The 17,684-nt window shown below is 30.3% G+C and overlaps 1 protein-coding gene across 2 annotated transcripts; it reads left to right on the forward strand.

Annotated features, from left to right (window-relative positions):
* The first annotated feature begins 4,629 nt into the window (after positions 1-4,629).
* On the forward strand, positions 4,630-11,028 carry LOC111300650 (putative cinnamyl alcohol dehydrogenase 9). Of its 2 annotated transcripts, none has more exons than XM_022896271.2 (5): positions 4,630-4,833; positions 6,220-6,333; positions 8,792-9,305; positions 9,659-9,812; positions 10,609-11,028. In XM_022896271.2, exons 1-5 carry the CDS (start codon positions 4,736-4,738, stop codon positions 10,800-10,802), a joined length of 1,074 nt encoding a protein of 357 aa, XP_022752006.1. In that variant the 5' UTR covers positions 4,630-4,735; the 3' UTR covers positions 10,803-11,028. The 2 variants fall into 2 exon arrangements, with proteins under 2 accessions (XP_022752006.1, XP_089603895.1); XM_089747769.1 differs by having other exon boundaries at positions 4,767-4,833; positions 8,753-9,305.
* Positions 11,029-17,684: the final 6,656 nt, after the last annotated feature.

Here is a 17,684-nt window from a genome sequence, read left to right on the forward strand (position 1 = left end):
ATTTTAAAATAAATCTTATAAAATAATAATTAAAATAATAATAAAAAATATAAGAAAAGGAAATTTTTATTCCACGATGAGATTTAAAGGTACTCCAAGTAATGATACCTATGAAATCTCTAGGTGAAAAGATTTTTTTTAAATACTATCAGTGTATTAAAGTATTTATATAAAGTTTTCAATACAATAAAAAATTTTCTTTTTATATTATAAAATAGTAAAACAAAAATTAACTAAATTGTTAAAAACAAAATAATAAAATGAGAAAAATAAAGAAAAAGAAAATTTTATTCGAGGATAGGATTTTAAAAGTATTCTGAGTAGTGATGCTTTACAAAATCCTAAGTGAGGAGATTTTTTGTAACTATTATTAGTATATTGAAATATTTATAAAAATCTTCAATATGATAAAATTTTCTCTTTTCTTCAATAATAAAAATAATAATTCAATAAATAAGATTAATAAAATTTTTAAAGAATAGAATAAAATGTGCGCATCAACATATTAGCATTTTGTATTACATGCACAACATAGTTTTTACAAAAAATAAATTCGAGCCTCCAATTATGAGATTTTAAAATATTCAGAGAAGTAATGCCTAATAAATCTCTAGGTAAGAAAAAACTCTTCTAATGTTACCATCGTACTAGAGCATTTTAAGAATTATTTCAATAAAAAGGTTCTAATTTATTTTTCTTGAGTAAAAATGAAACAATAAATAATAAAAGATATTAAAAAAAACCATAATTTTAATTAGAAAAATCAAGGAAATTATTTTTCAAACATTAAAAATAAGATTGGTTTTATCAAAATCAATGGATAACACATAATTAATTGGTACTATTTTAAACGGACACTGTGAAGGTACTAATCCTTCCCCACGCATAATCGACTCTCAAACTCAAATTGGTTAGTAGACCCTAAAATTATCCTTTTAATAAATTTTAAGATTTTATTAAAAGGATATATTTTAATAAGTGACCAATCACACCTAGCTAAAAAAGATTGGTGGCTATTTCGTTTTTCATTTTTTTTCTTTTCGTTTCCAAATTTATCAAGAAAACACAAAACTGTTACGACAAGGAATGATCGTATAAATTTTTGCCTTTCTTATGATCGAGGAGGGGGGATGAACCTCTCTCACCTCATTGTTTCTTATTATAACTTCAACATTTATATATTTTTTGACTATTAATAGGACGTTGGCTAAAATTTTAGATGGTCCTAACGATAAGGTTAACTTCATGTGGTACTTTTTGAATTTAAGTCCACTTGCCAAGGTGATTACAATGGTCGTTTACTCTAGGTTTTTAATATGTAGAGTTTCCATGTTAAAATGTATGTCATAGCTTTTCAACGATTCATTGCGACATTGGTGGATCGATATCAGACTCAGAGTTGTCTCTTTTGTTCTTTGACTACTTACAAATCAAGACAAGAAAGACGCTCTTCGAATGTTGTATACCTCGATTCTAGGCTATTGTACCATGATTAAGCTGCACCTTTTAGAGTGGTAGAAGACCTTTACACATCAAAGCTTCATCTGTACCCAGCATCATCTTGTTAGTCTTATAAAATTTTAAATAATTAAAGGGGTCAAAAGTACCATCATATGTTTCTAAGGTCGACATTTTCTTCAGTAAAGGGTGAGGTCTCCAAGACCTTAAGCTCATCCTTGAATGCCACTGCTTTTGTTTTTAGCTCTTTATCCATGGCTTGTATCTGAGCTTCCAAGTCCTTGTTCAATTGGAGTTTAAGGTTTATCAATTTGGATTTTTAGGTTGTGGCATGTGTCGAGTTAAGACTGGGGTAATGGCAAACAAAGGTGTTATATTCCTCTTCTTTAGAGGCTAAGGATGCTTTCATCTCTTCATAACTTGGCTACTTGACCATGGCTCTTTGACCAAGAGTGATTAGGTCAGGCACCTTCAAAGGTTACGGTGGGGTTGTGGTATGTAACATCTGTTTGAAGGCTTAGATGTACTCTATCAAAGCCTAGAATTGTTCCATGGTTAGGCCTATCTGTGGTGGGGGAGGTTGTTTTAAGTGTTGGCTATTTTATATTTTTGTTTCAGTTGAGATGGCCGTCTCTTCTTCCTCTAAGGTTCTTTTCCTTTATGGCATTGTTTCATGCTCAGCTAGTGAGTAGAAAAGGAGTCCCCTACCTGGCATGTCAAATATTTGTGTTAAGCTCCAATCTCAAGGTATTCTTGGAAGGACAAAAGAAAAAGACGGTTAGAGATAAAGGCAGAGAATGTTCCTACATTTGTACTCCAACGCGCAAGTCAAAATAAGTAAGGTCAGAAAGAAAGTAATAAAGAGAATTATGAGTAGAATGAACTTGCCTTAATGGTACCTGAACTTTCATATTTATAGATAGGTGATTGGGGACCATTAGAGGATAATAAGGACAATGCCAAACAAACGTGGTATTAAGTATGTCAGACTGACCTGACATTTTAGGTTAGCACAAATATCAAAATTACCTCTAGTTGTTTGTTGAAGGCTTTTAATATGGAAAAATATCACTTTACCCTTTTGACCATTCAATGCCCCCAACAAGACTAAAAAATGGTAAATTTAAATAAGCTATATATCCCAAAGATTTATACTTCTAAAAATAATTTATAATTAAACTCTAACTCTATCATAAAATTTTAATAAAAATAAATAAATAATAAAAAGAGGTAAGGGCTTTTTCAGAATTTTCACTCCACATGTTTACATTTAGTACTCCTATACATGTAGATAGATATTTATATATTTTGTTTGTTAACTATGAAATTGAGCTATACAATGATAGATTAACATTTCTTTTTACTCGAGTCCCGGGTTCTTAATCTCCGAATCATATTATATTAGATACATTTTATTAATTTTTTTAATTAATTTTTGATGTTTTATATTTAGGTGACAATAAAATAGGTCTTACACCTTGCTCCGAGATTGTGGATTGTCTTAGCAAAATAAATGGAAGATTTTTTTTCTACAAAAAAGTGCTGATATTAAAATTGTTAGAATATGGTGTTTGAAAAAAAATAAAAAATTTAGAAAATAATTCATAGTGTATAACAATGTCACTTCTTTTTAAAATTTTATTTTCCTTCGTTATCAAATTAATTGATATGTAAAAAAGTTTTTGATGATAAACCTCAAAAATATAATAAATTTAATGATTAATTGCATTTTGTATTAATAAAATCAATTAATGAGTTTTTAAGAATAGAATTATTTGTTTTGATAAAAGAACTTGTAGGGATTTTTCTTGATTTTACAAAACGACATTCAAGTTCAATTTATTTTTGATTATCTATTAAAAACCAAATGAAATTTTTTTATAATAAAATAAAAATCTCTTTATATAGATAAAACTATCTCAAAAAATATTTATTTATATAAACATAATTGATTAATTATATGTTTACTTGGATGAATATAATTATCCAAACACAACTCTTAATAAATAATTATATTTTTTAAAAAGATATAATTTTTCATCATCATATGTAATTCATTTGATATCTTATTTTAAAAATATTCCAATAATAATTTAAATAATAAATTAATTAGATATTTTTTTAATAAGTCTATAAATAAATTAAATTTAAAATATTTGACTTTTAATTGGCCAACTAACGTGCCATTTTATGCGAAAACTACCAATATAATCCATAATAATTTGAGGTGGGAAAAGTAAAAAAACAAAAAAAATGGACCCCACTAATTTGTTCTACTGCTTTAATGTAGTGTACTGTAATAATTTTTCAGCAGTGAAAATTTTTAAATCTGCGAAAGCAATTATAAGCCTTCAAAGCCGTTAAGCATTCAGCTGCCCTTTTTCTCTGGATATTAATGGTCATTCCCAAGAAGGGAACCAAATTAATTGATAAACAGAAATGGATGACAACCAATGTCGCCTTTTCTGCTTCCCCTTTCTTAAATCCGCTTAGCTTCGTTTCTAATTTGTATAGACAAATAAATATATAAAAAAAAAAAAAGATTGTCTGAAATGTTAATTTTACATTTGCATGTCTTTTCTATTTAAACTATATTATATAATATATTATTAAAAAATTCGATCATTTATCAAAATATCATATATATATATATATGAATTCATTAAAATAAATATTATATTTAAATATCACATATAATATAATGAATAATATATTTTTTAATATATAATTAGATAACATATATTAAATGAAAGTTATATATGACAACGTAAAATAATTATTTTATATTTTTCTATAAATCATTTCATGCTGTTTAAATTGTTTTCGAGGATGAATGTTAAACGTTTCATTTTTTTAACAACAAATTTAGTTGTGAGAAAATTATTTCATTTTAAAATTACACCATAAATTTAAGCAAAACTTTACATTAGATTTATTTTAAAAAATCAGTGTTTATTTGTTCCAAAACGAACAAAACTAGTATCATTTTGTCTGTGTTATTTATAATAAAATAACAATATTTTAATTATTTATAATCATGGTTAATCAAATCGCAAAAAAAATTACACTGGCATATTGTAGGAAAAAAAAAAAAAAAGAAAAGGCAAGGCGAAGGCCAAGGGAGCACGTCAACAGGATTAAAGGAGCCATTATACACCACTTACGCAGGCAAATCTCCTTTATATATTCTCCCACTCAGTCAGTTGGTTTGCGCTCATCAAAACTCATCAAGCAAACTGCAAAAGAGCTAAGAAAAAAATAAGAGAGCAAAAGGAAAATGTCAAAATCAGCAGAAGAAGAGCACCCACAAAAAGCTTTTGGTTGGGCAGCCAGAGATAACTCTGGAATCCTCTCCCCTTTCCGTTTCTCCAGAAGGTACTACATGCGCATCCTGTTACCTCTTCTTTTTACAAAACAATACTATTTTTTTTCTGTTTCCAGTTTGTTTTACTTGATCTTTTTCTTTTGTTTGATAAATTTTTGCCTCATTTTCCTTTTTTTTTTCCAATGTACTTTTTGGCTATAGTCATGTTCACGCGTGTTTTGAGGTTGTCTACTGAAATTAATGTAAGATTTTTTCGATAAATTTGAACTTGACTGATGATTAGGGAATTGAAAAAATATGAAAGGAAAAAGCTTTTGGATTATTTAATAAATAAATCCAGTATGGGTTATTGTTTGATATTTAATAAATTTATTTGTACACGTTTTATAATATAAAAGGACAAAAACAAAATGAAAAATTCATGTCAACAGATGGGCCAATGAAGTAGCTCATGAATCATGCTAACCATGGGGCCATGGAGGGATCTATGTAGTATTGCCTCGTTTTCTTACTCTGCTAGCTAATGAAAATGTAATCCTTTTTCTACTCTGTATAAAAAATGAACCCTTTTCTTCAGCAGTAACTTGGTTTTGTGCAATAGTTGATGTAATACCTATTTTGCCAAAAAAAAAAAAAAACACTATTTTGGCTTTTTTGGAAAAGATTTAGATAAAGTTTCTTAGGTGAAATTTTATATTAAAAATGATTAAATAAAAATTAAAATCAAAAATCAAAATCGATAAATTAAAAATCTTATTACATAGATCAAGTGTGTAAATTTTGATATATTTTGTAGATAAACATATTTAGTAAAAATTTTGACATTAAATAAGTACTTATCAAATTTGAATTATAAATAATTTTTTTAATAATTTTTTTTTTACATATTATTGATATTCATATTAAACTCTATCAATATATCAGTTTGAATTTTTTATTAAAATTTTTATTAAATCATTTTTAATAAAGAATTTCATAAATTTCACTTATAAAACTTCATATAAGCTGTCTTTTTTGGTACATCTATTTGCTCTCATTCATGACTATAAGCATGTGGTGTCTGACCGCTTGTTATCAGCTTGCAATGTAACTTTATTTTATTATGTCAGTTTTCCAGAATGGGATAAAATCATAATTATCCTCAATAAATGTTTGCCATTGTTTATTAAAATTTGAAATTTCTTGCAAATAAAATTAAGAAAGGGATGTGCTACATGATTTGAATATGAAAATGGAAAACAAAAATGATAAGTAGTGTAATATTAATTCTATGGTGAAAGCACATTAAAAAAATTTAAACTACAGAGTTTTTAGTAATCAATTTTGTATCTAGTATGAGAACGAGTATGATATTGACAATTAGATTTATTCAATCTTTACTTATGTATAATTTGGGTGATGATGGTTGTTACAATTTTTTATTCAATCTTTTGCAGAGATAATGGTGAGGATGATGTCACCTTAAAAGTTCTTTATTGTGGAGTTTGCCATTCAGACCTGCATATCGCTAGAAATGACTGGGGTTTTACCCATTACCCTGTTGTTCCTGGGTATGATACTTATCTCATATTAGCCTGTATAATCTCTTGAGGTTAATGTGTCTTTTATTTCTAAGGTTTGTGAATTATGAGGCTGATGTATAGCGAACTGAAGGAATTGGCTATTTATGTCTTTGAATGTTGTGGGGCTTATTCTATTCTGGTATATATAGCAGCTGTTCAATAAAGGTGTCTCACAGGCCATGTTTTATAATCCAAAAGGTCTCACTTTCATGGCTTGAATGGGTCAAGAAAAGTAGGACTCTTCAAAAGGATCATTTTTGGGGCTTGATTTTTTTGAAGCCTAGTTTTCCACTATTTTTCAACTATATATATAACAAGGAGTGGAGCTGAGAGTCTCTCTTCCCTGCTAGGCTATTATGTTTTAGTGGCTTTTCTTTGCAATGACTCTTCTAAAGCAATGTCCTTGGTGCTTTTTGTTCTTTTATATGGACATGATGAGAGATGGTTATCAGTTATTTAATCGATTAAGGTTATATTTTCTTTAATACTATTTCTGTTTCGATTTCTAATTCCTCACCCAATTAAGAGACCTCATTATGTTTTGGATTATTGTTGCAAAGATCGCATTTACTGGTCTAGCTTAGTTCTGTTTTGGTAGTAGAGTACTGCTAAATGACCAGTAGTTTATCAATTATTCTACCCTATTTTCAAGCTTCCATTTAACCTGGATTGCTTTAATGATGGTCTAGTGCCATGTAAATGTTCCTAAACTGGCATAACTGAGTGGATATTCTGGTACTAAAAGTAGCCACTTCATGTAGACATGCAGATATTTAGCTTGTCCAGAGCAATACCTTGTAACTTGTTTATGCTTAATAACCTACCTTTGCATTACTGGTTGGCCGTAACATCAGCTCTAGATTGTTGTTGATACTGTCTTAGGACAACCTTTATTTTTTTGGATAAATGCTAATTTTATTCATCCAAAGAAAAGAGTCCTGCTAGGAAACAAACATGGCTACCAAAAGACTTGCACCGAACCAAGGAAAAGCAAAATGATTGCAAAAGACTGAAATTAACTGATGCAGTCCCCAATACTGGCTGGCTGTTTGTAGTAACAAAGTAGATGTTGCAAAGCCTGAGTTGAATAGCTTCCTTAATGAGAGCAATAATATGACCAGCAGTTACGGGAGTCCCTTATTTTCTAGAATTTTCCTCTCCCTCCGAATAAAATAGAGATGAGCTGACCAAGTGTAAACGGGTTCTTTGTTTAGGTGAGGAAGCATTGCAAACAAGTACAATAGAATGTACTAGGAAACAGCAGAGAGGAAGATTGGAGCAGACTTTGAAGCATTGAGTGTAGCAACAAGTGGTGGTAGGTGGTGAAATAAGGTTGAGTAAAGAAGAGAATAAGGCTTAGAGAAGGATTTAGGAAAAGAGGATTATAGAGAAAGTTTGAGAGAAAATTGTGAGAAATCTGCCAAAGTCCCCAGAAATCTCCAAAAGTTCCTCATGAATTGTGAAAACTCTTATTTATAGGTCTTCAAGAATAAGAGTTACATATCATGAAAAATGAATAGAAATAATGGTGACTAATGGGAGAATTGAAAATTACAAAAAGTATTAACATATTGATTAATGGGAGTTTAATTAGCTTTTAGTGATAGGTTTCGTAAACATAGAATTTCACTATCTATTCTAAAAAAAAAAAGAAAAGCACTCATATTTTAGGGAAAGGTTAAGAGGAAACTTTTTAATTATCTCTATATCTGATCCACCAAGTCAAACTCTCCGGAACATCCGAATAGTAGAATTAGCCTAAGAACTCTGCCATGTTCCTGAGTTATTTTTATTTCTTCTTTCAGTGAAATAATATTTGGTGAAGCGTCTTTTGTGAAATAACTCTTAGTGAAACAACTTGTGTTTCAAGAGTTTTCAGTAATGGTGTTGGTTTTGTTCCTTAAGGAAGTTGTTCTGAGAACAACTGTTTCGTGATGGAGTTGTTCCTTGAATAGTTATTTCGTAAATAATTATTTTGTAAAGGGTTGTTCAATAAATAGCTATTCCATAAAATAACTTTCACCAAAACAGTCTTATCACATATTTCGTAAAATAACCTTTGCTGAAACAGTCTTATCACCTGTTTTGTAAAATAACTTTCACTGAAACAGTATTTTCTTTTTGCTCTGACTTATCCTCAATTTTAACAACCTTAGAGGAATTTAAAAGAATAAAATATTAATAATCAAATTCAAGTATCTACACCAAGCGAGAGAACAGTAGCTAAATATATATATATCTATCTAATTAATTAATATTCTGAATGTCTCTGGGGTTTTTTTTTTCTTTTATTTTGAAGTAGTGATATCTAATTTGAAACTATCGGATTGAATTGCTAATTAAATCATTCATGGAGTATGGCGGTATAGTTTGGTTGACATTGTTATCTTCCAAGCACATTTTGCAGGAAACTACATAAATAATGCATGCTGTTGTTGCTCTCCAGGCATGAAATTGTTGGCGTTGCAACAAAAGTTGGGAAAAACGTGAAGAAATTCAAAGTGGGTGACCGGGTTGGGGTTGGGGTTATGGTTGGCTCCTGCAAAACATGTGAATGCTGCCAGCAGGACTTGGAGAACTACTGCCCTCGTATAATATTTACCTATAACTCTCATAATCCGGATGGGACAAGAAATTATGGTGGTTATTCAGATATGATCGTGGTTGACCAGCGCTATGTGCTTAGGTTTCCTGATAACATGCCACTGGACGCGGGAGCACCATTATTATGTGCTGGGATCACAGTGTACAGCCCTATGAAATATTATGGAATGACTGAGGCAGGCAAGCATTTGGGTGTTGCAGGACTTGGTGGGCTTGGTCATGTTGCTGTGAAGATTGGTAAGGCCTTTGGTTTGAAAGTTACTGTCATTAGTAGCTCCCCGAGTAAGGAGTCTGAAGCAATCAATAGACTTGGTGCTGATTCATTCCTTGTCTCTAGTGATCCTGCAAAAATGAAGGTATGTGATAAATTAACTTTGAGAATTAGATGAACTAAGGTGCTTTCCTGGTTGATTTTGAACAATTTAATAATGATACACCACTGAAGCAAGTTAGATTAGGCTTATAGCATTGAATGAGATTGTGGCTTTAAATTTTATTGTGGCTCATAGCATTGAATGAGTCAGGATTAGGCTTCTGCTTACTACTGCTTGATGTCATACAGAGATTTTCTTTCTTGTTCTGAAAGCATTTGGATGTTATTATAATATTCCAACACTCATTACTCTACAAAAATCAGCATACTGAGTCAAGTTACATAGCACTTTGATGTTTATAATATTGTAATCTAGTGTGTGCTTACTCTTTGCAGTCAGCTATTGGCACCATGGACTATATCATTGACACAGTGTCTGCAGTTCATCCCCTGCTTCCACTGCTTAGTCTGCTGAAGGTGAATGGAAAATTGGTCACTGTGGGATTGCCCAATAAGCCACTTGAATTGCCTATTTTTCCTTTAATTTTGGGTAAGCCTCCCTCTTTATGGGCCTAACAAGTTATGATTCATGTTTAACATGCAATTTCTTTGTGTCCAGCTTCAGCTTCTGCTTGCTAATTAACGCTTTCTTCATTCAATGAAACAAGAAATATTTCTCCGTTTAAGAGCAGTGAGGGGAAAAATAGGAAATATGATGATAGGTTCCAGAATCTCAGGTTATCAATTGTAAAAGCTTGATGATAGGTTTAAAATTTTCTAAGGGCTTCAACTTTTGCTCTTAAATTTAACTGAAACCATTTATAAAATGAAGTTAAAGCCATAGGTACGAAACTTAGGATGTGTTTGTTACAAAATATTATGATAGGATAGGATAAGATGATATGATGAGTAGGATTAAATTAAATAATATTATCTTGTGTTTGATGTGTGTAAAGATTAGAATAAGATAATTTATTTATTGAACAAAATTATCCTTCCTCAAAGTTTATACAATTTAAATTATTGATATAATTTTTAAGGGGTATAATAGGACATGTCAGTTCAATCCCATGGATTAAAAATAATCCTCTCTACTTTGAGGAAATTGAATCATCTTATACCAAGAGGATGATTAATTGTAATTCTATCTTTTTTTTAGATACAAACTAAATATAATATAGAATGATTATCATTTTATCTTAACAATAATCCTACGCACCAAACATAACCTTAAAATATAATTTCTATGATGGGATCTTCCATAGGTCTTCAAGGTGATCTGCTTGTTCGCCGCTGCGAACTTGCCTTGAATTCCAGCCAGTTTCTAAGCATTTTTTGGTTTACAGGACGGAAGCTTGTTGGAGGAAGTGATAGTGGAGGGATGAAAGAAACACAGGAGATGCTAGACTTTTGTGCCAAGCACAATATCGCTGCGGACATTGAGCTGATTCGGATGGACGACATCAACACAGCTATGGAAAGGCTTACTAAATCTGATGTCCGATACCGTTTTGTGATTGATGTGGCTAATTCCTTGTAGCAGCAGGTTCATTGCTAACTGGCAAGTCCAGATGGTATAATAAATTCAAAGATTATGGTCTAAATATGCTTTATCCAAGAGGACAAAACTGATGAATTTTGATGACTTGGACTTATTATGTTGGTTCCCTGCTCCTTAGCACTCTCATTTGTTTTATTCTAGCTTAAAAGAACCTAATTCATGTACTTCTATTTCATTAAATAGATCATATGGTATTGGATTTTGATTCCTCTAACTACTTTTAATTTATACATTGTTGTCCCTGCTAGGTTTAAACCCCTGAAGTCATGACCCCATGCCCAGCGATTTATTATAAGCATAAATGAAATGTTTTTCCAGTGTTTGCTTGCTGCCGTCTTTTCTTGGACTCGTGGTCGATGGAGTCTTTATCTTATTGTGTTTATTTATATTTCGGGGTCTAGCAAAAATATTCTTGCCCAGCTATTGAATCTGGGTATCTGGTTTCACTTAGAATCAAACCAAAAAAATTCATTGGGGGACTTAATAAAAAACAATTAGGATTGGGGGACTTATTAAAAACAAATTGGACTTGAAAGATTCACCATCCGCATACAAATACAACAGCATTCAAATCCTTGATTTAAAAAAAAAAAAAAAATCATGCCACCTGACATCTCGATCAAACAAAATTTCCTACCCATCGTCCCATCCTGTATTAGTTACATGCCACGATCTCACGCTCAAAATCCATCATTAACATTCATCCTTCATACGAGATGGCATGGCACAATCTTTAACCGACTTTACTTGCCTCTACTTCACCTTTCTTCAAGTAACTTTACATCTATCCTCTGCTTTGGGACCCGTTGATCCTACTGAAAGTTTCATCTCTCTTCCTCTAATTCGGACAAACTGCCACATCCAGATGCCCTATGATGTGTTTTAGCTTCATCGACGGAGTTCGCAGATGTCGGTTACACAGGTAAAACAAAATCTTGCTCCAACATTACTCATTACAAGAAACCAGACCGGCAATTGTCCACAGTTTCAGGACTAGCTATATTCATGTTATACACTCTAACCAGCCACCGTATGGGAGAAAATGGAAAGGAAATTAAAATGTATGTTAAAATTTTTATTCCATTTTAACCACGTTATAGCTTTTTATGGATAGAACTCGATAAATTCCTAGTAACCCAAAGATTGTTGGAACAGTTTTTGCTAGTTTGTTAGAACGACGTTTTAGCTTTTAACTACGTTATAGCCAATTTGAATTTTGAAGGACACTGATACATGGCCCACGGAACATCAGGCGCTTGCATCATGCAAGTTTTAAGTGCAACCGCTCCCAGAGCCACCACTCTAATGCTAAGGGTTTACAATGGTTCCCTCAAGTAGTACAGGTTAAAGTTATTATTATTATTGTTTATTTATATCAGTACCCAATTTTAAATACACTTAATTGTTTTATTTGATTTTGTGCTATCTTATTACCTAATTCTTAATTTCATTCGTGATATCAACAGTCAGTTGCTTTTATTTTACTAATATTAATACAACTACTTGTTCATTCTGTAATAAAAGTTGTTCGGTAAATAAGTTTGAATTTTTTTCTCTTTTTTTTCTTTTTTTAATATCATGGCTAGGTCTAATTACAAAGAGTATCTATTCTATAAGATGAAAATATATCCATGCAACGCTAGCTTTTATAACAAGCTGGTTTTTGGGGAGAAAATTCATGAATCAACATTCATTTTCCCTTTCTTGCCACTTGCATTGTTCTTTGGCGAAGGCTTTTCTCTTCGAGCTTTTATTGGTTTAGGTAAATACACTATATATACATAACGAAAAAACACTTTTTTTTCGGAACCAATAGTTATCTCCTACATATCTGTCTTCTTCAGCTCTCTTAAGATGGCGTTATCAGGCTTTCTATCGATTCTATGTCTGAGCCTAAGTCAGTACATTTCCTTAGAGGCAAAAGCCCAGCGGACAATTTTTCCTCCAACACGGATTAACCCTTTCCTCCAGTCTGTGATATCCCTGTTGTTAGTAAAATTAAAGTGCTGATATATCATTAATTATGTTTATATGTTTCTATTATTTATATGATTTTATGTGATCTTATTGCCAGAGTTGAGATATCTCAACTCTTGGAATCAACTCAATCAATCGCTGATGGACTATATCTATGGAAGGTGTCTAGTTACTCCTCTGGTGTTTGGCAATTTGATGGATACAAAAGAACGGTTTGTGGCTTTGGGGCTTTGTTTTTGCGGAAAAAATAGGTCGAAACATTACATTAATTCCTAACACCAAATTTGTGCTTCGATACCTACAAATTTGTGATCAATTAATAACAATTGTTAACACCATTAGATTAAATTGTTAATGATGCTTTTACATGTGCACCGGCAAGTAAACATAAAATTTTTGAACAAATTTCGTAAGGGTAAATTAACTCTTTCCTCAATTAACTTTTTAAACTTTGAGGGATTTTAAATGTATCTCACATTTTGCTCTTTACATCTTTTTTTTAAAATTTTTTATAAATAAAATTATTTAATTATTTTTTTTATAAATTTTCGAATATCCATATCTAATAAATTTTATAACTTACTAAAAACAAATTTTTGATAAATTTAAAACTTACCAGAAACAAATTTTTGATAAATTTTATAACTTAAAGAAAATGAATTTTCAAAAAGTTCCAAAAAATCAAATTTTTAAATAGAATTTATAAAATTTTCAAGGAAAATTACATAAAAAAAAGATTTTATTAAATATTTTTACTTATTGATGTAATAAAAATTATTATTAAAAAAATAAATTTAAATATTAATAAAAAAGCTGATTTTACTATTTTAATCTTAAAAAAATAAAATTTTATGAGAACTTAATTAAACATTCCATCTCTCAATGTTATGAGGAATGATAAAAGAATTACTAAGTGTCATAATGGTTTTAAGAACAGTTAGACAAAAATTTAAAAAAACTCAATACAAGGAAGAGTCGCTAACTTTTTTTTTTTTTTTGAAGGTATGATTAGTCACCTAAAATCATTTGATTTTAATATTTAAAAATAATTCCTTCAAATTTTATCCTTACTATTGATCATATGTGGGGTGCCAATCATACTCCACATATGATCAATGAAGCTGTGGGGTGTCATCAATAGTAAGGATAACATATGATCCCCTAAAAGCACCCCAAAGCTTCATTTTAAATTTTAAGATCATTTTTATCAATAGTAAAGATAACTAAGATTGGCAATAGGTCGGGTCGGGGTGGGTTTTTACTCGCTTCAAACCCGACCCGACTCGATTTTTTTTTTATTTTTTATACCTAAATCCAATCCAACCCGATCCGAAATTAATAAAATATTTTTTTTAAAATATAAAATGTTATTTTTTAAATATAAATATATAATTATATATAAATAAAAATTAAAAAATATAATTTTTATATAATATCAGGTCGGGTCGAGTTTGCCTAAAACCCGAACCCGACTCGACCTTGATTTTTTTTCACAATACCCGACCCGACTCGACCCGAAACTCGATTTAAAAAAAAAATCAATCCTATAATATCAAGTTTGATCGGAATCCATCGGGGTCAGGTTGGGCTGCCTACCCTAATGATAACATATGACCAATTTTTTTTAATGTATGATTGACCATCAATTGATCATATATTATCCTTACTATTAATAAAAATGATTTTAATTCTAATATTTAAAAATGATTCCGTAAAATTTTATTTTATTTTCATGAAAATCACTTTTCTCTTTTTTCTTTTTTTTTTAAATAAATTTTTTTATTTAGGAAAAAATAAAAATTTTTAGTATCAAAATATTTTCTAATTCTTCAATATTTAAGTAAAATTTCAAAGAATATTTATCCACTTGAGACTTTAATATTAATTCCTCAAAAATCTTATTCCTTTATAAAAATAATTATTGAGAAACCCTCCTAGTAAAGTCCCAAAAATTATTTTTATTTGGGAATATTTGTTTTTTATTTCTAGAAATTGATTTTTAAAATTTTATTTCATCACTTCAATTTTATTATCAACAAATACCATGCATATGATGTAATATAAAATAAATAATACAAATAAATAAAATAAAATAAAGTCACACAATGCAAATAATTAAATTCATTTTATTCTTTTCCCATAATAATTAGAAATAAAAATCTTTAATAATGAAATTTTTTCTTTATTTCTCAATATTTAAGTGGAATTTAGAAACATTGATCATTCACTTTAGAAAGTTTATAATAATTCTCTTAGATAAAAATAACATTTTTGTAAAAATAATCATTCGAATTTCCTCCAATATTTAGGTAAGGTCTTCAAAAACATATTTCATTAAAAAATGTTATTGTTCATTTTTAACTTTCCTAAAAATTTTTAGAACTCTTTTATTCTTTTTTTAAACCAATTTTTATTTCCAAGTTTACTCACCATTCATTTTTATCATCTAAAAATCAATTTATTTTTTTTAAATTAATGCTAGAAAATGTTAAAAACACAAATGAAAGTCGAAGTGAACAAATAATATAATGGCCCAATAAAGTAAAGGAGAAGAGATTATATCCACTAAGCTTTTGGGCTCCAAGCAAACCAAATCTAAATGGCCCAAATCTGATGCGTTCTTGAATAGAGCTTAAACTAGATCAGATCCAATGGCGATCGGGTCGAATTAGGTTTGATTTTGAAAGCAAACAAATTATATCAGGTCATAATAAGTAAGTCAGACTTGACTTAATTTTTCTTTTCCTTTCTCTTTTTTTAAACAAAACAAGACAAATTTTTTTTGAAAAGTCAACTATTCTTTTTCTTTCTTTCTTTCTTTTTTCTTCTCTTTTCTTTTTGTTTCCCTTTCCTCTTTTCCTTCCTCTCCCACGTCCTAAATGCCGACAAAACTTTTTTTCTTTTTTTCTTTCTTTCTTTTTTCTACTTTTCTTCTCATTTTTTTCCCTATCGAATGTTGAAGCTTTCTTTTTTTTTTCCTCTTCATCATTGCACACCCTTTTTTTCTTTTTTCTTCCTTCTTTCTTTGCTTCTTCTTCTCATCTTTTTTTTTCTTTTTTTCTTGCCAAATAGCCTTTTTGTTTTCTCTTTTTTACTTTCTTTTATTTTCATTTCTTGTTGGATTGAGTTTCTCGCTAAATGTCAAGACTGTGATCTTTGTGTTCTTGGCACTCATTCCCTACCAAAGAATGTGACTAATTTTTGTTATTTCTTTTAGTACCATGAGTAGTGACAATATGACATTTGATAGTAGGGTTTTTTGTTCTTGGTGAGAATGGTAAAGGTTGGGTTTGAGATGAGTCTTCATGAGTGAAGGGATTTATTTTTTTTTTTTTTTGGTTTAATGGGATGTGGTTTTGGCTAAGGCTGTTAGGTCTATCAAGTTAATTATAGGGAGGTGCCCTGATAGTTTAAAGGCACAAGTAATACGGTGATAGGTTGTGGTGTTTATAGAATGAAAGTCTTGATAGGTGAGGGGTAATAATGGCATGGGTTGGTAGAGTAGGTGTTTTGTGGTTATTGGCTGAGGGTGTTGTTGGGACTAGATTTTAGTTTTCTGTCATCTAAGAGATAAGGGTGATTATGGGTTGTAAAATGGTGGTTCACAATGGCTGTTAAAAGTGATCTTGGTGCTTGGCAAGGGCAGTGGGTGGTTCCCGATAGTGTTGGGTGATGGTGATTTTAATGGGTTAAGTCGAATGGATGGTGGGAAGGACTAGGATTTTGGTGCTTGTGGAAGATGGTTTTTCAATATCTGAAGAATCCTCTATTATTTCTTCACGATCTCTTCCTTTTATGAACTATTTTTCCCTATGTATTCCTTTATGAATTCCCCATTCTTTTTTGTTATCGAGCCTCTTGTCCATTTTATTAGGAAGTAAAGGCTTATAAAGTTTTCTACATTTGTTCTGAAAAATGAATTAAGAAATTTGGATATTTATGGCATGCAAGATGGAAGCAAGGTTTTGGAATGTTTGTTGAACTAGTGTTTAGAGTCAAAGGTAATTGGTAAGGGAAAAATAAGTTACTAAAAATGGGCATGCAACTTGGAAAAGTTGTCTGCCATGGCAGACAGAGCTTCTGTCTTTCTTTTTTTCTTTTTTTTTTTCAATGGTTTTATTAATTCACTGATATTTGGGTCTTAAAATTAGAATTGGAATTTATATTGATCTTTGGAGCTTTAAGTCCAAATAATTAACTTCTGAATTAATCCAAACTAAATTAGGCCTTAACCCAAATGGAATTGGATTAGACTTCAATCAAAGCAAAAACGATCCAAAAACAATTAATCTGAGATAAGTGCAATCAGGTCAATCCAATAAAAATGCTTTAACCAGCCTATATTGAAACATTCGAGTCAAGTATAAAAATCAAACATACTCGAATCAACCAAAACAAGCAATTGGCCCCTCTAGTCTTTTTTTTTTGTTGTTTCTTTTTTTGTTAGCTTTAAAAAATACATTTGCGTTTTGGGCTTGCAAAAACAACTATTGGCTTTTATTAACTTTTAGGCCTTTGGGCTCATATCCTAAACTTAACCTAAGGTTGAATTGGGCCTCCAAATTGAAATTAGGTGTAAAATTGGACTTTGGACATAAAAACAAATATAGATTTTTATTGGGCCCTCAAACCCAAGTGACACAAAATTGAATTGATCAACCTAATGAAAATGATTTTGAATATTTAATACATAATCAATATGAGTCCAATCAAATTAAAATACTCAAATCATTTGAAAATGATACATCCAAACTAAAATCAAAATCGAACACGATCAAATTGTCTTGAATAAAATTAGGTGTCTACAATTACTTGGCAATTATAGATCATGAAAGCCTAAATTTGAAATAACCTACGTTAAGGAAAAAGTTGCAACAGTTTTGA

Source organism: Durio zibethinus, chromosome 18 (genome assembly GCF_047325235.1).
Source record: "Durio zibethinus cultivar Kanyao isolate XHJ-2024 chromosome 18, ASM4732523v1, whole genome shotgun sequence".
Taxonomy (NCBI): domain Eukaryota; kingdom Viridiplantae; phylum Streptophyta; class Magnoliopsida; order Malvales; family Malvaceae; genus Durio; species Durio zibethinus.

What these genes read in the sequence shown, in the direction of transcription:
- LOC111300650 (XM_022896271.2), top strand. Translation starts at nt 4,736, where the DNA reads ATGTCAAAATCAGCAGAAGAAGAGCACCCACAAAAAGCTTTTGGTTGG. An exon ending in CCTTTCCGTTTCTCCAGAAG is followed by an intron (nt 4,834 to 6,219) that starts GTACTACATGCG and finishes AATCTTTTGCAG; the next exon opens with AGATAATGGTGAGGATGATG. An exon ending in TATTTTTCCTTTAATTTTGG is followed by an intron (nt 9,813 to 10,608) that starts GTAAGCCTCCCT and finishes TTTGGTTTACAG; the next exon opens with GACGGAAGCTTGTTGGAGGA.